The sequence below is a fragment of the Megalops cyprinoides genome, chromosome 21, assembly GCF_013368585.1.
Source record: "Megalops cyprinoides isolate fMegCyp1 chromosome 21, fMegCyp1.pri, whole genome shotgun sequence".
NCBI lineage: Eukaryota > Metazoa > Chordata > Actinopteri > Elopiformes > Megalopidae > Megalops > Megalops cyprinoides.
The window spans coordinates 17,829,389-17,851,482 of NC_050603.1; the positions used below are offsets into that span (position 1 = coordinate 17,829,389).

The 22,094-nt window shown below is 43.0% G+C and overlaps 2 protein-coding genes across 3 annotated transcripts; both read left to right on the forward strand.

Annotated features, from left to right (window-relative positions):
• Window positions 1-10,087: 10,087 nt before the first annotated feature.
• Window positions 10,088-10,849, forward strand: LOC118769191 (oligodendrocyte transcription factor 3-like). Its single transcript, XM_036516218.1, has one exon. The coding sequence runs from the start codon at window positions 10,088-10,090 to the stop codon at window positions 10,847-10,849; it is 762 nt and encodes a 253-aa protein (XP_036372111.1).
• Window positions 10,850-15,203: 4,354 nt separating this feature from the next.
• On the forward strand, window positions 15,204-21,595 carry LOC118768737 (BSD domain-containing protein 1-like). Of its 2 annotated transcripts, XM_036515621.1 has the most exons (11): window positions 15,204-15,227; window positions 15,875-15,932; window positions 16,394-16,510; window positions 16,988-17,155; window positions 17,553-17,607; window positions 17,868-17,983; window positions 18,605-18,673; window positions 19,461-19,542; window positions 20,301-20,771; window positions 21,055-21,158; window positions 21,517-21,595. In XM_036515621.1, the coding sequence occupies exons 1-11, from the start codon at window positions 15,217-15,219 to the stop codon at window positions 21,547-21,549; spliced, it is 1,284 nt and encodes a 427-aa protein (XP_036371514.1). In that variant the 5' UTR covers window positions 15,204-15,216; the 3' UTR covers window positions 21,550-21,595. The 2 variants fall into 2 exon arrangements, with proteins under 2 accessions (XP_036371514.1, XP_036371515.1); XM_036515622.1 differs by lacking the exons at window positions 15,204-15,227; window positions 15,875-15,932 and having other exon boundaries at window positions 16,398-16,510; window positions 17,076-17,155.
• Window positions 21,596-22,094: the final 499 nt, after the last annotated feature.

The window sequence follows — 22,094 nt, forward strand, 5'->3', positions numbered from 1 at the left end:
ATCACTGATGCAGTGGAGGGGAGTTAGAGTGAGTGATAATTACATCTGTGCAGTCCCTGGTGAAAGCTTTTATTCCCTATGGCTTTTGTTTAGGGCCTGTTTCAACAGAAACTGCAGCTTTGCTTACGCTGAGTCTCCGCATTTAAAACAACTTGGCATACTTCAATGAATAAAGAGGTAAAAAAGAAAAAAATAATGCATTAAAAAACTAAAAAAAGAAGATGTGGATGAATAGTAATAACAGAGATGTGTTTAATATTGAGTTATTAATGTGAACGTAATAAAAATGAAATTGAAATAGTACAATATTTTAGACGTATTTTATAATATTTTAATAATGTTGAAATGAAAAATATAAAATGGCAAATAGAATTGTCATTTCAGTGATGACAAAGACAATGTTTCTATCCCCCTATTTTGCAGCAATTTTCAACATTTTGTTGGTGATTTCTGTATATAATTATTGTGTACCTAAGATGAAGAGGCATCTAATAAAATTTGCACATAGAATAATGGTATACTTATAGTATATGGTTGTAACCACAACCTGAACTGCAACCATCCAAAAATCTAAATCCCAAATTAAAAGTAACTCCAAAACATTTCTCTGAAAATGCATTGTCACAATAGTTACGCGTAAGTTGAAAAAGGACTTGCGTTAACATAGTCATTCCCTATTAAGACAGCCTTGATAAATTTATTGCCTGCTTCCTGTGCGGTTTTTGTAAGTTTTGCAAGTTGTTATTGGCTGTTAGAATGGGTGACAAGTCACTGTCTGCCCTCATTGGGAGTGACTTTTCAGTTTTGTTCATTTTCAAATTGGAAATGATAACTGAAATTTTAGGTTTCACCTTGAAGCATTTTCACATCACACTGTGTCTTCCTAAAATGTAACAGAGTGCATCTGTGCCTCTGTCTGCCCCTTCTAAGATATTTCATCTTCAATGCGAATAAGCTGAGGATGGTCTTCAGGGTTTAGCTCAGATGTTAATGGCTGCAAGGGGGTACTACAGCAATTTTGGGCCAGTATCATCCAAGGGTCTCAAACCACTTTAGGGAGAATGGAACTCATCTCATCCATTACTAATGTGTAGCTTAATTACTCAATTTGAGTCAGGGATGATTAGATGGCCAGATTGAGAGGGCCATATTGGGAATTAGGCCAGGACAGGCCAGGGTTAATTTCGGTACTTTCTGCCAGTGGGTTTTTAGTAAGCACAGAACCATTACGTTGGTTTAACATCTCGGGACAATTTGTTGCCTCATCCAGCACAGTGTCCTCAGCACTGAATGTTCTGTTTTGTCCAGAGGGAAGAGTGCCCCCTGCTGGTCATTCCACACCACCTCCAGTAGAAACCTGGGCTTTTCTGTAGTGTACCAACCACACGTATCACCTGAACAGTGACACAGCCCACCAGTCATGGGGACTCTGAAATGCAGTAACAGGCCTGACGCTCATTCCACTCGAGTCAATTGCTGCAGTGAGTGAAACATCACGTTCTGTCTGCCTGTTTGTTTTTATCTCAGCAAGTCCCCTTACCGCGTTCGATGGGGACCTGCGGTTTCGTTCAGATCCATGCTGGTTTTGTAATGGAGCAACAGAGATCCTCACTCCTTCAGTGGATCACTAGTGCTCAGGGATGAGCCATGCTGTGTCACTCCAAAGGGAGGTTGTCACTGGGAGACAGCCTCTAGTTTGGGGTTCAGCTGGCCCTCAGCTCACTTCATCTGGATCACTTCTATTCCCCAAACTCCCCGAACTGCTTTTCTTTTTTGATATTTCCTTAGCTTCCATAGCATAGTCATCAAGAATGCTCTCAGGATTAAATCAAATAAAATTACATTTATTTAAAGACCAGTTCTATCTAAAACAAAAACCCTATGTAAACATAGGGTGACAGCCGTTCTAAATATAAGAGCATAATAAATATATCATTTAAATTATATATTTATTCACTCGGGAAACATCCTTATAAAGCAACTTATATTGTATTATAAATGACATTTCCCATTTGATGTATTATCCATTCAAACAGCTAGATGTTAACTGATGCATTTGAGTACTAGGCTCGAGGGTACAACAGCAATGCCTGGGATTAAGTGCTGACACATTTTTGTAACATCTCAAATTTACTATCCTCTCAATCACACTGCTGCTCTACATTAAGTACCGTTATGAAATAGGTTGTTTGGTGTCTCTAGCAGGATAATAGCTTTCGTTCTCAGAGGTGTGAGTGAAGCTTTAACTTAAAATCCCAAAAATTCATTTTCTGAGAAATTTATTCAGAAAGCTGATATTTTCTATGAAATCTGCCTCTGCAGCTGTAGCTAAAGTGATAATGATTTGTCATGGTGTTTTAGTTATACTGTGCAACATTTTAATAGACATATTACTTTATCATGTTAATATGATTCCTCAGGATTATTTCAAAGCCCTAGATTCATGTGCACCATCTTTTGCAAACACACAGTGTCTTCTTATGCATGCCAGATTAAAAAGGAAAGTTTAAGTGGCAGGTAGAAATGGAGTTTTGATTCACAGCCAACTGCAGACAACCTTTCAGAAATTCCCTAAATTATGAACTGCCCTTGTCAGTCAGCTAAAAAAAATCCATGTCAACAAGCTAAGAAAAGACTCCTTAACTCAGCACAGCTTTTTCTGAATCCATGTGCGTCTTGGACTCGGTCACAAATAGATGCCTTTCAAACTGACAGTATCTGAAGTGGTCTTCTTTCTCCCTCAAGTGTGTCAATAGTTCTAATTTGTGTTCTCACAGATGGCTTCATCAAGTGGCTCAACAGCTAAACCCAAAAGTCAAAAGCTAAATTTGGAAAGCCTTCCTGCAAACTGTTAAAAGTAGCCAGAGCCTGTTTCAGGGAACAGGAGCGGGGAGCGACTTTACGAGATTCTCCGCACTTTCTCACTCCGTTTTTCAATAAAAGGTAATAAAAGAATGTGAATACTCTGAGTTGGGTCAACAAAGACAGAGATAAAGATAAAATAACACAAGAGGAAGGGAAATCAAACTTTCTTGCACATGCTAATTTTATAGGCCGCCAATTAAGGGGAATTTTTCAGGACACATTTTAAATTCTCCCTCCCCTGAGACAATGGTGCAAGCACTGGAGACAATGAGCCAGTGGCACTTACCCAGAAGGCCTAGTGAAAGGACAGCCCCCATATCAAGCCTAATAGCCTTGAGTTCCAGCCCTAATGGGCTTGCACCTCCTTTGTGCCAGCCCTCGCCCGCATTGTCAAAATGAGGAACTACCTGGGTGTTACATTGTCCAGGGGCATGTCCCATTCGTCACCATGGGAGACGGGGGTTGCGGGGGTGTATGGGAGTTTCTTTGAAAGCCGATCCAATCTGTTCTGCTGGAGCGCTGGAGTCCACGTGTCAGGCCCGAAGTGCCACCCAGAACCATCCATCTCTATCCCGTCTTTCAGCCCTGACAGTTACTGTGTAGGCTCACGCCAGCTGCCAAGAACCCCTCACCCTCATGCTAACAAGGCAGAGTCGAGACATTAACTAGACAATGACATGTGTGCCTCCATTCAGTGTTTAAGCAGTGCTCGTCCCCCATCCTCCCTGCTAGGCCCAGGATTCCTCCGTTCTTATGCGGCTTGGTTAATCTTTTCAAAGTTGTGCCATTTATCCATCTCAGCGTCCTTAGGAATAAAGTATGGCTGTAAAAAGGGGACATCATCTAGAGAGAAATCTATAATCTGATAACATTTTATAGTGCACCTCTAGGCACAGACATATAAATTCCTTCCATTTCTGCCTCTGATGTAGCTAAGCTACCAGCAACTGACTGTATTGTTCAGCTATAGCTCACTATATGCTTATTTTATGGTAAAAAAAAATAATAATAATGAAAAGACCTCTGGAAATAAAACAAAGTTTTTTGTGGTCACATTTGCAATAAAAAAATTATCCTGACCTCTTCAGTACAGTCATCTTCTTTACACAAGCTGAATGACATTCACTAGGACTAAATAACAGTGGACAAAATGTTCAATGGGGATCACAAGCCTGTGTCTTAAGCATTTAGGAATTTCCAACCTGGATTATGTTTGAACATACTGTGAGTTGACTAGAATGTCCACAACATATAAGGTTATTACATGTTTTTTTTTTTTTATCAGGTATGCGTGTGTGTGTGTGTGTGCATTGTGACTCCATAACTTTATCGTAAGATGCCGTTTATTCTGGAAGGATTTAAGATTTAAGCCTCCCTCAGGATGATAAATGGCCAATACCTTGCTACCTAATTACCTTAAAACTAGCAGCTAGTCACTTACAGACAGCTGCAAAAACAGTCAGATTTTAATATCCTCCTGCATCATTTGGTCAGTAATCATTTGGACTGTGTTGCACACTTGACATCTGTTGCATTTTTCTTAGTTTTCTGTTCCTTATAAAATGGACATTAGTAATTGGACAGACTTTTCCATTCTAAATGACCTCCCTTGTTTGCAAAATTAATTATAGTTTAAAGAAATTACTCCCCACAGTTCGGTGCTCAGTTGGGGGCCTTCTTGGATATTTTTCATTGAATTCAACAGATCGATGTGAAACACCTCCTCCTCCATGCTTAAAAAATGCCTCTCTTGTGCAAGCACCATTTACTGGAACTTCAGCTAAAAACTTACTGAAACTTCAGCTAAAAATTTAGAGGAAGTTTAGATAAAAACTTACTGGCACTTTGGCTAAAACCTTAAGTGAAAATCCACTTTCCGGAAAGTATCCTTTGGTTGTTCACTTCAGAAAGGCCCCTCGCAGGGATGCTTTGAAGCAGCTATCACTTCAGATTAGAATGCTCCGTAAAATGGCCTCCACCAGCATCCGGCCTTCAAAGGTTCCTTCGCGAGGAACACATTGGATCAGACTCTGAATCTAAAATATAAGTGTGCTGACATTTAAAAAGAGAAAAAAAAATCAATGATATTCGCTGATTGTCTGAGGAGGCTTGTGCCATAAACTTCAAGGCACACTTATCGGAGCATAGCAATTCACTTTCCCCAGTCACTTGAAACTCCTCCCAATAACTCTAGTCAGATGTTAACCAATATTACCCTGTCGATTGACTGTTAGTACACAGTGAACACTCTGAGCAGAGAATGCCTGTGAAAGGGCTTTTGTTAATTATTACACAAAGAGATGCAGTGCCCACCAACACTTACTGTTTGTCGATTCTGACCCAAGGGTCAACAATGAGTAGCAGGGGAAGATCAGACGACTGCCCAAAAACAAAGAGGATCGGCTCTTACGGGGATGGCTGCCAGGGCATGAATGGACATATGTCAGGCCTATCCACAGATGGGCTGCAAAGAGGAGGGGAGCAGGGATGGGCGTGTTGCCGTGGCGAGTGAACACAAGCAAAGGTAACGGCCTGAGACAATGCTCCCTCTGAAGCGGTGGAGACCGTGCCCTGAATGTATGCTGAGGATTTATGGAGCGCTGGGTCAGTGGGGGCAGAGCAAAGCGCTACAAGTGTGCCGATTGGTCGGTCGGAGCTTCGGCTGTGCATCAGTGGCCACGCCAACTGTTCCCGAAAGTGTGACCGGCACAATGCCGCCAGGGGTTCCATCAAGTTGCAAAGTGCTGTCTCCTGGCTGCTTTTGAGGGACGCGCTGGCGGGGAGTGGCTGGGGCAATAAAATAAAACAAAATGTATCTCCCTCTCTTTTGTTTTTGATTGTATTACTTCTCTTTCTTGACAGAAGGAGCACACAATCATTCCTCCTCTCTCACTCTACAGGGACCTGCCTTTTCACTGGGTTTTGCCTTCTCTGCTCTCATTTCCTCAATACAGAGCACAGGGACAGGGCTCTGTGCTGAGAAGGCCAGGAGAGAGATGCTGTGTAATCAAACTGTGGGGTTTGAAGAATGAGGAGGAGGAGGGGAACAAGTGGTACTTTCAGTTGTTTAGAGATACTGATGAAAATTTGGGGAAAAATCTTTTTGAGATTTACTCTGCATTGAACAATATTCACCTAAAGACAGAACAGTGTTTCCTACCTATAGAATAGTGTGGCAGAGCCCCAACTCTGACCCCACTCAAACTATTCCCCCACTTTTGCCCTGATAGCAAAACAATATTCCTATTCCTATGATTCCTATGATAAATATTTTTTAGGAATTTGTTCATAACATTTTATGCGCCATGCACAAACCTAAATGTCCTACAGTGAATAAAACAACTTCTGTTAGCACTGGATTTGCCATTTCAGATCATTCTGCAGTTTATACTTATCAACACAATCTTAGAGGCCTCTTACATTAAACTGTGAGCTTGAAGATGAAAGGTTAAAATGTAACTATTTTACTGGCTTCTACTACAAGAATATTCTCTTGTTCTTGTATCAGAGTGCCTCCTTCTCCTTTATTAAAAATGGTGCGTTTATTTTTTGTGAACTGGATTTTGAATATTACCAATAACTATAATATGTTGCTGTGTTTTAGTTGGACTAGTGTGACAGCTAGAAATCTACTTACAAACCATCAATATATTCAAAACTAAGCACTTGTGTAGTAACAGCTGTTTAAAATGGAAGTTATGGATGAATTAAAAATGTAGCAATATGTCAGCAAGTGTGGAAGAATACTGCAGAACACTGTCTTTTGCAGGAGACCATCATCAGAACAATTTTTTAAATTGAAACTGTTTGCTTCTTGTGCTCTCTCTGGGTACATGGGGTTAAACTTACCCAGGCGTATGAACTGTATGACTTGCGCGCCCGCCTGACTTAAAAAGGAATGTCAGTTAGCTAATAATAAACATGAATAGCTTTTCCATATTTGCATTTGTTGTGAGGAGATACACCAGGGCTTGCAGTAAAGCAGCCACACTGAAGTGGCAGATGTGCTGCAGGCTGTCTTAGATCCCTGAGAGCGTGCACGAGAAGGAGCCGGTTTCTGCGCCCACGCGCTGATGCTCAAGGCGTTTCGCACCCACAAACTTATGGAGCACTGCTTTTTGGGCCCCTGTGAAAACCTGGCACACTTATGTGCAGAGACAGCTCTCTCTCATTGCGAACCCCCACCCCCCTCGACCTCCGGCAGTGAAATGGGGTGTAATTTATGACCACGAGGCAGTGTGAAACGGGCGTGCATTCGGGCCGCCCGCTGATCCGGGGCCATTCAGATACCTGGGAGTGGGCCGGGCCTTTTCAAGTTGCCTTTCAGCCTCTCTTCTCTGCAGTGATAATAAATGTTCTGCTCCCAGCCGGGGAGCTATCTGGCCTGGTTGGAGTCCTCGCCTTTTGTAAACAAGGCTTAATCATTAAGAAGGTAGAGATCGCGGAAAGGGAAAGTTATTTGACTGGTAGCGATATTGCTGGCGCCAGAGTGAGCCGAATAGACCCCGGCCAAGCCGCTCAGTCGAGCTCTGAGTGGAGGCTTCATTTTCATTTCATTGTAGCCACTCTTTTTGTTCTTGCTTCTGTGTCATTTTCTCCCCCCCCACCGCCCCACCCTCTGCTGCTGGCTGAGATTATTGGCTGAAAGAGAAGTAGGTTATCCTTAGATCCTACACACAATAAACGTGAAACGAAAGAGCCCTCCAACAACAGGGCCGTGTTTGCTCTCCATCTTAGTGTTTTTCACTGAGCCCACTGATTGATCTAATCTAGCATAAGATGCTATCATTACAACTGTACACTCTTCAATATGCCCGGGATAAAGCTCTCGTTTTCAGGGGTTCTGAATGGCCGGGGGTACTTGAAAAGCCTAGTCTTTGAGGAAGATAAACACTTTGATTGGGGGGGACACAGCGGCCGAAGCAACAGGAAGATGGCAATAGAAAAGATTTTGGGTCTTGATACAGTCTTCAAGGGATCCTGGAATCGTGCCGACGCTTCTCCTCTCTGTGTGGCCTGTAATCTCCAAACTCACATGAATAAGAATGAGTGTCACGTTTTCAGGCTTTTCCTTTCACAATTGAACGTACTGTTTAAAAACTGCTCATGAATTTGGTGGGGGATTGTATTCAGATCATATCAGGATGAATACTGTTTTCAGTTTGACTGAGCACATTGGGTGAAAGTTTAATTAGAAAATGTATGTATGGTCTGAAAGTTTAATTAGAAAATGTATGTATGGTCTAAAGTTTATAGTAGCAAAGGGTTTCTAGCTGAAAAATTAAAAAATACAATGACTCTGACTCTAGGTTCTAATGTTCCAATTGCATTCACACATCTTACTGTGCTTATTCTCACAGTGTTTTTGGAATAGATGTTAAAGGCTGAGACGGACAATTTGATGGCTAAGTGTACATCACCCCAAAATTGCCTTTTGGCTTAATGTGTGATGTATGAGTCTGTCTAAGCGCTCTCTCTAGGATTCATTTTCAAGAGCTTATTTGCACTGAAATAATTTATAGGCAGAGATATATACTGTATATATAAAAATTAAATCCATTGCCAAGAACCTCAATTATTCATGGTTAATAAATGCAACCCTCATTAATGAGCTAGCCTAGCCTAAGACCCTGCCTGTCTTGGCTGGCAGCCTGACAGTGGAAAAGCCCATATGTTCTCAAAAGTTGGCTATCTCCTCCACTTTTTAAACGATACCCCTGATTAACTGGTGTTGAGAATTAGCCTTGGTGTGATACTCGTTTTAATCAAGGTATGTCAGTGTTGGAATTGTATTTGTCCTTTCCTCACAGTAATTTCCAGAAAGGAATTTATAATCCACCCTGACAGATTAGAGGGATTTGCTCTCTGCCCATTGTTCCTCCCTTGGCTTGGCGCTGCATTTGAGCCATAGGTGAGGTGCTGTTGCTTGGCTTGAAACATTTCTACATCCCTGGCCTTTAAAGTTCTGGAAATGTGAGCTTCAGGTTGGCGTTTAACATGGGTACCTGTGCTAATGCCCGGTGGGGTCAGTGCTCTGGGACAGAGGTTGTTATATAGTTAATTAGATCCCATGTCATTGCTGAGGAATAATACTTGCTATAGACCTCTACACCATGACTTCTAAAGCTTTCCCATTTAAGCAACTTATTTAATAATCAGTGCCACTGTGAGGCCTAGCCTTAAGATGTGGAAGGGATTCTTTGAACTTGTACATTCACCAGTGAGTTTGTAATAAAATGTGAACTGATTCTGCACACTCCTCATGGCTAAATTCATGAAAAACACATTCATTACCCATAGCGACGTTAAATTGCCTCCACTCTGCTAGTAAATTTCTCCACGTACAAACTGAAAACAGCAAGATTAGTTTTCAGGACTCCACATCCATTTGGTAGAAATGTTCTGTACAACTGTTACACAAAAAATATCCCCTAATTTTGCATTGAAATGGAATGGTAAAACTATTCTACTGAGTTGTGGATGGTAAAACATACATTTTGCACATGGTTTCATGACATAAAATTCACATATCACCCCCCCCAATATGGCCAAAATGCCCAAATACAAACATTGTAAAAAGATACCAGAAGGGTAACCTACATACTATGTAAATAACTAAGAAAAACTAAGAAAAAGTATTCATGTAATTTTCCACACAATTGCTTTCAATAGTAGCTGTTGGAAGAAGCTGTTTTGTTGTATTTTCTGGCCCTTGTGCAATGCAGAAGCACAAATAATGTCTAATATTTTTTTCAAGTTAACAAAATATCGATTCCATGCAAATGCAAACACGCTTACTGTGTGAATTGGGACTGGGAGGAGTTAAGTGATTAGGGAGGGAGGGACAGGGCTATTGGTGTTAGTTGAATGGAACAGAGAAAGTGTGCCCCCCCTGTGATTGGAGGTTATTCTAACAGCTTCATTATGCGTCTCATTGTTCCTTTGTAGGGGTGCGGGCTATAAATTAGGGCCCAGGTCCAGGCCAGCACACGCTGCTGTCACCGCAAACTGCACACTGTCACCGTCCTCTGCCAAAACCCCTCAAGCTTGGACACGCAAAACCCTGGCCGGGAATTGAGTTGGTAGCTCTGATTGCCTTGCGTTTCCTTCAGCAAGCTGAGGGGTCTGCCTGAATTTCGGTGCTTTTTTACACCCATCTGTTGGCAAAACCTGAAGCAGAGATACAGCAGTACACCATTGTGGTTTTTGTTCCAGTGAGCGGATGGATTCCGACGCCGGCTCCACCTCCAGCCGCTCCTCCTCCCCGGACCTGGTGGACAGGGGCCTCTTCTCCGCCCACGTGCTCCAGGCGTTCTGCCAGGAGCAGAGGGGGGGCACCCGCGGGCCCCTGCAGCCCGGGGAGGAGCGCGCCCTCGGGGGCAAGGCCAAGGCCCGCAAGGAGTCGTCCAAGGAAGAGCTGCAGGACCAGCGGCTGAAGGTGAACAGCCGCGAGAGGAAGAGGATGCACGACCTGAACCAGGCCATGGACGGGCTGCGGGAGGTCATGCCCTACGCCCAGGGCCCGTCCGTCCGCAAGCTCTCCAAGATCTCCACCCTGCTGCTGGCCCGCAACTACATCCTCATGCTGTCCAGCTCGCTGGAGGAGATGAAGAAGCTGGTGGGGGACGTGTACGGGGGCAGCCACCAGACCCGCGTGGCCTGCTTCGCCCCCACCCCCGCCGTCGCCGCAGCCCCTGGCCCACCCCAGCTGCCCCTCTACCCCCTGGCCCAGTCCCTGCACTCCCTCACGGGGGTGCCCGCCACACTCCAGCACTCCTCCTCTGTATCCTCCGCCTCCCCCGCCTACTCCTCTCCCTCTGCCACCTACCTGGGCCTTCGCACCACGCATGAGAGTCCCCTGAAGGACACGCCGCATCTCCCCAGCCACTACAGACACTTCCCAGGAATGCCTTGCCCCTGCTCCCTGTGCCAGCCTCTCCCCCCATCCCTGCCCAAACTGCCCGTGCTGCCCACGGGTAAGTGACCAATCAAGCCCCAGGGATGAACTCTGCCAATGGACACAGGCCGGACTGGCGAATAGGGGGATCTCCTGCAGTTTGTAAATTGTAAATACCCTGTACAGAGATTGTAACAACGTGCAGACATTGCAGGTACATATTTTTTCTTGTACATGCCGATGCTATTTTTATAAAATTTATTTGTTTACATTAATTTTTCTGGGGCAGATCCAGTGGGTTTTCATGTATATATATATATATATATATATATATATATATATATATATATATATATATATATATATATATATATATATACACACACATTGTTTCATGTACTACAGTTCTTGAAGTTATTTTTACTTTAAAAGCAGCCAACTAGACTAGCTGATGCTGGACTGTCTCATGAGCTGTGCTACTGAACTACCGACAGAAATGGAGAATGTCTTATGTATTTGTACATCTTCCAAATAAATTAAAAATGTTACTATATTAAAACTGTTGGTGTGATCTTTAATATCTTTATATGTACAACACTTATCCAATTATTTTTGTTAGGATGTAATAATGCATGACACAAAGTCAATGAATGAGTCCGTAATTTTTGGCACTACAACGGGCAGTGTTTTATACTGGATTTAACACTCAGAATGAGGCAAGGCAATTCTCAGTTTCTCAAAATTCATTCTAGCAATTTTTGACCATTAGAAAATGTTCTGTTTCTCTTAGAAAATCATCTTAATTTGCATCAGAAACTCTTGTACAGACTTGTTGTGACTTTCCCATACAAAAATGAAATATATTGTCATATATTGATAAATGTATTGCTTAGCACAAGAAAATTTTGAAAATACATTTAAAATATATTAATGCAATAACATAAGAATTTTGCAATATACCAAGATACCAATAATTGACATACTTTCAAAGTATTGATTGAACTAAAAATTGTTCTCTGAAATATATTCAAAGTATATAGTTTTTTGTACAGGCTGGTTGTGTGAGTAGATGAGGTTTTGTTTCCACATTCAGTAGAAGCAAAATACTAAAGGTAGATCTTTGAGAGAAGATTCATGGTGTGAAGTCCCCGGAGGCATTCTACAGAGAGGTCTGTGTCTGTTGCTAACCAGCTGTCAAGAGCCTTGCTCCTGTGTCATTGTATAAGCAGGACCAGCAACGGCAGTCCGAGCAACAGCATTTAACCAAGACTTTAGTCACAATGCAGTGCTTGCTATGGGCCATTCATCAGAATGTCATTTTGACTTGTCAAATGTCCATAAGAGAAACGACTCTTTCAAATCATCTTTCACTAACTGTTACTTTCATTTCTTTTAAATCTGTTATGTGTGTGTGTGTGTGTGTGTGTGTCTTGATTAAGTTTGGCATGTACAACGGAAACACATTTTGTTTTGCTCCATCAGCTCCATCCAAATTGGAGCTTAACTGCCAATACAGCTGGCTAGCATCCCATGAGGATTATCTCAGTTTCCTGTTTTTTTTTTTTCAGTGCAATCATTTCGCTTTTACAGTGTTTGTTTATATTGCTAATTCAGTGCCTCAATAGCTAATTCAATCAAGAAGTTCTGTCTTTTAAAACCCCCTAAAATTGAAAACTGCGAGACAAATCTGGATTTATTTCGACTCCATGCAAACATGCACTTCTTGTAGTTCCATAAAGAAAGGAAGGCATATGTGGAATCTCCCATGACCGATTTTTTTATTTAGCTCGTTGAAGAACAACAGGGAAGGACAAAGGATGTCTCTTAATGAATGACCATTCTTGCACTCTGCTTTTTTTCCTTGGCCTCATCCAGATCCTCTCACTGCCCCTCGAGATCCCAGTATCAAACAAGGCCATCCTGAGGACACAATGGGCTCCCCTGGCTCTCTTGCCTCCTGACACAAGCGCGGCCATTCAAAATCCATCTCATCGCGGTAACAAGCGCCGTCAGACCAATGGCCTGACACTCGCCACCACAAAGGCAGTTAGCTTTAATTTATGAGACCACGTTGACATTGTAAAGGATCCTCGCCTTTGTCTGGGCCTGCGGACTGGGACATCAGCTGTGCGCTGGCTGGGAGGAGGGGAATGATGGGGGGGGTTACAGCTGCCAGTCCTGAGGAGGGAGTCCTATCATGGCGACGGGGGCTCCGCTGTCACCTGGTCCCACGGTCCCATGACATTCGCCTCCCCATCTCTTTAGCACAGGTGGGAACGGGAAGCAAAACACATTGCAGGGATTAGTGAGGCACTGAAGGGGGGTCTCTGCTGTCCTCTCTGTATTGCAGGGTAATTGGGGACATTGACTCATGCAAAGCTGCTGTTTCCTGCCTGGTAGCAGATGGTACTAACCCGTGGCAAAGTGGTAGCATGGAGTAGCTGTGTGTACTGCGCCAGACGTGCCTCCCACACGCACACACACCACCTGGGGTATCTGATATTTAATTCATACAGTATGCTGAACATTTGCTTAGCAGGTGACCTCATGAAGGGCAGCTTCCAGTGTTCACCGTTTTGTGCTTTTTTGGCCTTTGTCCTCTGTCATTTAAAAGTCATGTACTAGCTGTTAAAACAGACCAGCTGCATCACAAGCGACATTACAATGTCAGAGTGGAATGTAAATTTTTGTAACGGAGTGAATTTCCAGAGAAAAATCTAACAGAAAGGTTTAAGGGATGCTGAAGTGGCATGTCTCACTCAATAGGATTTGATGTTGGTTCTCTCTTGCTACCCAGAATGCACCTGTTCCAACAGCGGCACCATTTTAACTATTAAGCGTGGGAAGATTTATCTCAAAGATTTTATTCCCTGCTTTTTGCCATCAAAGGCCTGTCCTGTATGTATTTTACCATTTTAAGAACTGCATTTGAGAAATTTACAATTTTAACGTTTGTAAATAATTTCAAATTGAATTAAAGGTTTGTAAGCTTGAATAATAAGTAGTGAAATCACATTTGTTTATTATGTCAGTTTCAGATTCAGTTAATGCATGCATTCCATAATTCAAATTGTGAAATACAAATTCAGTTTTTTTTTCCCCCTGGCGCTGACATCACTTCATATAATACCCACAGCCTGGTCGAGGAAAATAGAGCTAATTAGGAAACTGATGGGCCAATTAAAGAGATTGGGTGCTTTGACAGCGTAGACATATTGGCGAGCAGACGCAAATAACCTTTTTGCCTCAGCTGTACGCTTCTTTTCTCTACCCACGCTAATGAGCTGAGACAGCTGGGGTACGGTCACAATCACACACGCACACCCACACGCGCCGTGAAAAAATGCCCATAAACAGACACAAACACACAATCTTGCATAGACTGGGACGGACGATATATAGCCTATATATCAGTCCACGCTGGAATCATATAACAGGTTATTCAGTCTGCTTGTAAAGAACAGTATAATCAGATAGGAACTACTGACCATCACCAATATGGGAATATTTTGACATTCAGTATTCCCCTGTTGATATTGTGTATCAATCTCTATATCCAAGATAGCGAATGGCATAAAAAGGTTACGCGACAAGGCAGAAGTGACTTATCTGGCGTAAGTTAATGCATTAAAACAGTGACTCCAAAGTAGGTGTATTGGTGACACATGGGAAGAACCTCATGTTAACTGAGCGTCACACATACTGTGATAGTGGGTTGCCGCAAAACCACAGGGAATATGACATATCTCGAAAAATATCTAGAAAAAACAGCAGAAATTGGGTTTTGGTGTAATGCATTCTACGCAAACCACTCGCAATACTACGTCACAAGCAAGAGCACAAGGCCGTAAATTTTTGATGCTCACGGAACTGTAGGTTCACGCACGGTTATTTTGAACAGTAGCACACTTCACAGTCTGTAAAATTTATGTTTGGTTCCTGTTTCACTGGTAAACAGAAATACGATTTCAACATGCAAGGTTGCCTACTTGTATTGTAGTTGTAACGTTTTTCTCATATCTTTCACAGGTGAAATAGCTACTAAAGGGAAGATACGCCCTTTTTTGGACAGCGGTAAGGAAAGTAAATGTTTTGAGGGGACCTTTTTGTTAGTTTGTCTTTCACTTTGGCCAAGTCGTTGAAGCCACGGTAGTCTGTTTTTATATGAAGTGCGATAATATTTTGTTAATGAATAGGTTGCACAATCGGTTCACTGCTGCGAAGACAGACCGCAAGGTTTGATCCCTTTCAGACACTGTAGTAAAGAAAGGTTTACATTTTAAATCTCATAGATGTAATTTTAGTAGTATCTTATACAAGTCTGGTTAATATTATAAATGAACCATTTTAAAGCATCAACGTACGGTTACTGCGCTTGCTCATCGGTTGTTTGTTCGGACGATGAGGTCAGAGTTCAGTAAACATTGTGTTGACAGTGATGTCATGCTGGAAAGATGGCTGAGGGGTGAGTCTATCATGTTACCGAGTACCGGTTTTTAAGTCCTAATTTCTTGTATACTTTATCTAACTCACATGAGCTATGATGCATTAGCATGAGAAACGTTTAGTCTTATTTGTATCTTATTTCCATGCCAGTGCATGGAAAACAATGACTCGAATTTGCTACTTTAGGAGTTAGTTCGCGTCAAGTTAGCTAGCTAGGTTGCTGGCCATTGGTAGCTGGTTAGCTACCAAGCTACGATCAGTAGTACTAGAGTTAGTCTACCTGGATTTGTTTATAAACGTTGTAAGACTGATGCTACTTGGGCAGACTATTACAAAAGAAAGAGGAATAGCTTCAGCTAGATCTGGCTAAATAGGGTCTGAGGTATTTGGCTTACTACGAATAAAATCAGTCTGCTTCTTCAGTGACTGCACTGTAAATACTAGCTCGCCAGCAAATTACAAAAAAAAAAAATCCTAAGCGAGCTAGCTAGCTAAATGGAGCTGAAGTCTTTCGTGTGTCAATACCTGCAATTCAGAATTAGTGTTTTGCCTATTAAAATGTTGCGCTTGCATTTCGTTAGCTAGATATTTAGCTTTTTTGTAGATGTGTCTTACTGCTAAATTGTAAAGGGCATTTAACTGTTGACACATGTCGTTATCTCTTAGGGACGGAGGTTGGTGGGGGGGTTGGTTGCAGCAAAGTTTCCAGGTTGTCAAAGATAAGGTAAGCCTTATGACATTAGCGGACAGGTTAATACTAGCACAGTAATCTGATTAACAAAGTTTCCTACCAGCTAGCTGGCAGTATTTGCACGGCAAGACCTAGTTTTGCTTTGTGCAGTTTGTCTCACCGATGTTCTTGGTTTATTGTGGATTTCTGTTATTATTAAGACCCTTCAATGAAGCAATGTGGATTTGGTCCTTCTCAACAAAATAATGCTGTTGAAAAGACCTCTGTCCAAGAGGTAGATAGTCGTAGTTGTTCTACTTTTTGAGGTTTTACACGTTAAGTCAGAGATGCATCCTTAAAGTTTAAGGAGAAGGTCTGTGTTACCTGATGTATTATTCGTCTTTCAGTCATGTCTTAAATCGCCCTACACTGATTTTTAGAGGTGAGAATGTAAGTGGAATATTTATGCAACAGGATAAATATGTCAGATGCAATCTGCGACTTTTACGTCCTAGTCGGTGGAAGCTTACGAGTTCTTGAAACGTGACCTGACCGAGTTCTCCAACGTAGTGCAACATGACACGGCATGCAGCATCGCGGCCACAGCCATCGCTGTGCGGGACAAATTAACAGTAAGTGGTCCAGATCTGAAGCATTGATCCAAAGTATAGCAGTTCCCCTTGGGAGAGTGTTTTCTCTCGACTGTCTATTTGTGCTGTGTATTCCCTCTTACACAGCGAGACAGACTTATGACCAGTTTCACATTTAATGCACCGGACTTTGTCCTTAATATATGAATTAGAATTAGAAGTGTTTCCCCCCATTTCTCCCCCATTGTTTTATAAGAAAGGAAAATAGATAATACTAAAATCTGTTACTAAAGGTTAAGGACAATGCATGTAGTGGTTTGATTGGATATATGTTATCATCTGGGGTACTGCTTTCATTTATGAGAAAAAGCATTTGATGAGTGTATTTGACAAATGGTGACATGGAATGAAATGCTCATACCAAATCACATCATGAGCTGTTATAACTTACTGGAACACATAAAACAGAATGTAAAGTCCTGTAGATCGAATATGCCCCCTACCCCTTTGTGTCTGGAGATGGAAGGGTCATCAGAGAGAACCGACAGGGTGAGGAAAAGCCTATCCAGTATTCTGGGGGTGATAACGGACACCCTCACACCCCCAGCGGACAAAACCATTGACTGCAGCGTTATCACCCTGGTGGCGACTCCGTCGGGGACGACAGAGTTGTATGACAGCGTGAAGGTGAGTTTCGCTCTTTCAGCGTAACTTACTTTATCCACTCTCTCAGACAGTGAGGTTCTTTTTTATCACAGAATTCCACAAATTTCTTAATTCTAACTATAATTCTTCTTTTAACATATCTAATCAAACTTAATATTTAATTATTTCACTTGGTCATTGTATTTTACTGTAGTCTCAGGTTTTTTTATTCCAAAACAAACAAGTGCAATGCCGTTTTTGTGGTAACTGTTGCAAGTCTAAGCGTTACATGCTTCTGCATAAAGTGTGCTGTGGTGTAGTTGTACTTGTGAATATAGTGCACAGTGCACATTTCAGTAGTGCCTCTGCTGGGTTTAAGGCAATCAAGCTGATTAACTTCTCAAGTTTTCTTTCTGCAATATTGTTTGTGTCTCTCCAGGCCCGTCTGTACAGCTTGCAAGCTGATCCTGCTACTTACTGCAATGAACCTGATGGTTAGTGCTGCTTCATGTTTCTCCGTCTTGCCACGCCCACCTGTGCACTTTTTGACCTGTTGCCTGTCACACGATTAGAAGTAGTAAGGCAGTTACTGACATTGACCGTAATTTGTTTTAGCCACTTTACACTTTTCAAAGGCACTGGAGAAAAAAATGATGATACATGATTGAATACAAGGACCCCAATCCAGGATTTGAACTCATGACGTCTCCTCAGTCAGGGTCCACACCCATGCCTGTGTGTGTATACTCCCCAGGTCCCCCGGAGCAATTTGAGGCCTGGTTCTCCACCTTTAGTCTTGAGGAGAATAAAGAGGAGATATCTGAACTCATGACCAGCAGCCCCTCCATTCGGGCCCTCTACAACAAAATGGTAAAGTCCTCTGCAGCCTTGAACCCCCCCCCCCCCCCCCCCCCCCCCAAAATGCACAAGTGGTTTACACTGGGTGGTAAGGGGCCAATTAAAGGAATAGATTGCTTAATTTTTTAAGTGGTATGCCATCAGGTGTAGGCGACCGTTCATATCTAACCATATGTAAGAATAAACAATTTGTATTGTATTTAATGTCACTACAATTCTTAACATATTTTTCTTTTCCCGATAGTATTATTGGTTCTTGTGGTTTCTCCTTAGTTGTTATTAGTCTCACTTCACGTAGTTTTATTCCGTTAGATTGTGACTATTGACCATGTCAAGCAAACAGAGAGAGTGAAAACATGATGTAGAAAAATCTATCGTCTGGTCACCATTTCTTGGCAGTACATTTGGCAGTAGGTTTGACAGAAACTCTAGTTCACATAACATGGCGTACAGACATTCTCTTGTCACTCGGGAAAGGAGTGATCCTGTTGAAGTTTCACTAAAATATGCAGGACTGGGTACTTTGTTATCCAGTGCAACACTCTTACGTATATTTTACTTAATTTAAGCCTTTTTGTAAACAGAGGATCCTGTTATACAATACAGTAAAAAGACTTATTTTATGTGATGCAGGTCCCAGCAGCAGTATCCCACTCTGAGTTCTGGCAGCGGTACTTCTACAAAGTTTTTCAGGTGGAACAGGTATATTGAGTTGTAATACTGATGTTGGTTGTTTCTGTCAGACCATGTGTTTTCTCATTTCATTCATTTGTAATTAATTATTAAAGTTCCAGTGCGAAAAATCGGTCACACTTTATCTCTTGTGTGTCTTTCACCACCTAGTGGTGAATTTGGGGAACAGCGCTATACATTTTGAAGGTGCTGTGGTTTAAGAAGAGCTCACTCTGTCTACCTACAGTGGCAGGTGGCTGTTCTTTTGTGCTTCTTAGTTTAATTTTAAGTCAAACTTACCTTTTTACTGCAGTGAAACCCTATTCTGAACTGGTAGCATTAATGACCAAATTCTCAATCAGGGCTTTGAGTCATTTTAATAAGCAGAAATATTAATTTGGAGGTGCAATATAGCTTAAACTTAAATGTCTATTCACGTGAAAACAGTAAAAGGACACTTATCACTGTTCATTCTAAAAAAACTGCATACCTTAGACTTGCACACAAAGCAGGACATCAGGATGTCCTCAAAGTCTGACCTCAATGTCTGGCCAAATTTTAGGCTGTAATTACCACACAGATTGATGAAGGAGGCCGCTGGTGATTTGAGAGGATAGACATATTGACTGGCATTTCACAAAGAAAGAAATGACTTGAGACAGGGGTTATAAGCAAGTTCGAAGACATTGGCTGAAGTGAAGATCTGGCCGTGCAGATCAGTTGGGAACTGCAGCAGGTGAGAGCTGCTGCTCTTTAAACCACATGTGGCCCTTGGCTCTGCACCTGCAGCTGACACTTCCTTTGCTGTGAAACACAGGAGGAGGTGAGAAGGGTCGTGCTGAAAGAGAGAACGGAGAGGAGCGCCGACTCAGAGGAGCTGGACTGGGAGGAAGAGGAAGGTACTTCTCTACATCCCATTTTAAACCTCATTCACTTGATAGCACAGTGTCAGGGAGCCCTGCTCCTGGAGAGCCCCGGTGATGTCTGGTCTTTATTCCGCCCAAGCTCCTAATTGCATGGCTAGATTGGTCATCATGCAAAATGAATACAGGCGATCTTGCAGGAATGGTGAAATTCCAAGTATCTTGTGCACATGGCCACCCACATTAATTTAGCAGACTAATTGACCCGGCCTCCACCATGGCAGGACCAGGTTTGCCAAACCCCGGTGTAGCTCCAAAGCAGTGTTGCCAGTTTGCCTTGAGAGGATACTTGTTTTCAGATCAGTTTCTGTATGGGATGAGCAGTGCCCGCCAGGTTAAATGGCTAACATTGCCAGGAGCAACTTCTGCCATAACATTGGAGGTGTGCTGTGTGATGTCATAGCTCAGGAGCTGGGCTTGTAACCTGAAGGTTGCACTGTCAGTTCTCAGTTGGGACGCTGCCATTGGACACAGTAGGGTTCAAAACCTTGCCTCCATCTGCATAAATGGAGATCAACTGTGGAAGTCGATCGGTATAATCGGTATAATAAAATACGCGGTCAAAATTCCCTTCTTCCATGATGATAGACCCTTTAGAGAAGAAAAATGTTTCTTTTTTGTAAAAATAGGTCTTCTTTATGCTTTCAGTGCATTTACTGGGCAGTTCATTGTCTGACATTTTCTTTCTTTGGTTATACTAAAGTGCTGTTTTCCTCGTTCACATTTTGGGTCAGATGAGTTTTTGGTGGCGACCTTCACATCCCGTTTGGACCTAAAGTCCCAGGAGGAATGCAGCGTTTTACCTTCCAGTGCTGCTGCGGACTTGGCAATGGTGTCACTCGCTAAACTGGATGCTGGAACAGCACATGGGGAGGCAGGCCTGACGCACGCAGGCACTCCCCTTGTCCAGCTGGAGAGACCCGGGTTTGACCGAGCGGGCGCTGATGAGGAGCTCGCCCTGAAACTCACAGAGGCCAGCCTGGAGGAGCCGGACTTGGACCGTGAGGGATTGCTGCTGGAGACGGTCCTCACAGGGGCAGGTGTGGCCAGGGCAGTGCCGGAGGGAGGTGCAGGAAAGGAGGAGACGGAGCTCGGGGCTGGCGGCAAGAGAGAGAGTCTAGGAGGGGAGGGACCACATGACCTGAGTGTGTTTGAGCTCAACTCGGACAGTGGGAAGTCCAGCCCCTCCATCAGTGGTAAGGAAGGTAAGATCCACATATCACAGACAGTACGTGTGTGTACAGTCGTAGCATAGATGTCCCCTGCTGTGGCTGAACTCTCTTACCTGCAATAATTTGCCAGAAAAATTGCTGTCGCCTCATGTTTTACGTACTTTATCGTGTATTTACACAGCTGGAGCTAAAGCTATTCAGATGAAGTAATTTGCTCAACAGTAGATTTGCTATTCCTGAACAGTGCTCTGAACTGCCTCCCTAGTGTTGAGTCTGAGTGTCACCCTTTAAACGGCTCATGTCCTTCCCACTAAAGGGTCGAGCACGGACGTGAGTGAGGACTGGGAAAAGGATTTCGACCTGGACATGACAGAAGAGGAGGTCAGACAGACGCTGTCCAAACTCAGCACTGACGGAGAGGTGTGTCCCTCTACTCTCTGATTGGTTAATTTTCACAGAATGTTACGTGAAGAGCATGAAGGCATGTGAGACTGTTCTGAAGAACATAAGGGGGAGCTTTCAGAAAAATTTTACAAGGGCACAATCAGCCTCATTTTTCATCAGTTGCAGTGCCTCTGTAGCTGTGTATTGGTGTATTACTCTTAGAACCAGTGTAGGAAATGATATTTGGAATGGACTCGGGGCATATGCTTTTCTCACAGTTTTCTGGTGAACACCATGTGGCAGTTCTTAGAAAGAGAGCACAGACTTTGGCATCGTTGCATTAATGCCGCCGGGTCTGACAGGACACGTCTTGATTTGTGGCTCTCTGTTTCAGTTTGAAGATGAAGACTGGGAGAATTGGGACTGAGAACGTTGGTGTTCCTGCCGGACGAACCGGGCACGAACGTGTACGAACGTGTACGAGTCCCGCCATCACCTCCCCGTGTGAAGTAAAACCCAAGGAACAATGGAAGGATTTGGGAAAATGAACTCACAAGCGCCGGCCAAAAAAAAAAAAAAACTAAACAAAAAATAATCCAAGGCAGTAACTTCGATTGATGCCGCACAGAAAGGAACGGCCGTAAAGCCACCGTCCTGCATCTGCTGTTCCAGGCGGTAATAGCCGTCGTCATGGTGATAATGGGAACAACGCCTGGACGGAGGGGCTATGCCTCCATCCAATAGCCGCTGCGAATTTTTATCCGGACGTGCCTAGCAGTGATAAGAGGTACCGGCCGTAAACAGAGTGTCACCCCGAAAACCTCGGCCTATTAGAGAAACGGAGTCACGTGGCACATTTGCGGAAGCTGATGATATCTTATTGTTTAAGATGAGGGCAGAGATGGTGATCTGCCTTGAAATATTTAAGGTCGGTTCTGTAAGGAATAGCTTTACGTGCAGCGGGATGCCTGC

Excerpts from the sequence above, each read along its gene's own strand:
- LOC118769191 (XM_036516218.1), top strand. The coding sequence starts at position 10,088 with ATGGATTCCGACGCCGGCTCCACCTCCAGCCGCTCCTCCTCCCCGGAC.
- LOC118768737 (XM_036515621.1), top strand. Across the intron at positions 16,511-16,987 it reads CTGTGCGGGACAAATTAACA|ATGGAAGGGTCATCAGAGAG; the intron begins GTAAGTGGTCCA and ends TTGTGTCTGGAG. Across the intron at positions 17,608-17,867 it reads TTACTGCAATGAACCTGATG|GTCCCCCGGAGCAATTTGAG; the intron begins GTTAGTGCTGCT and ends TATACTCCCCAG.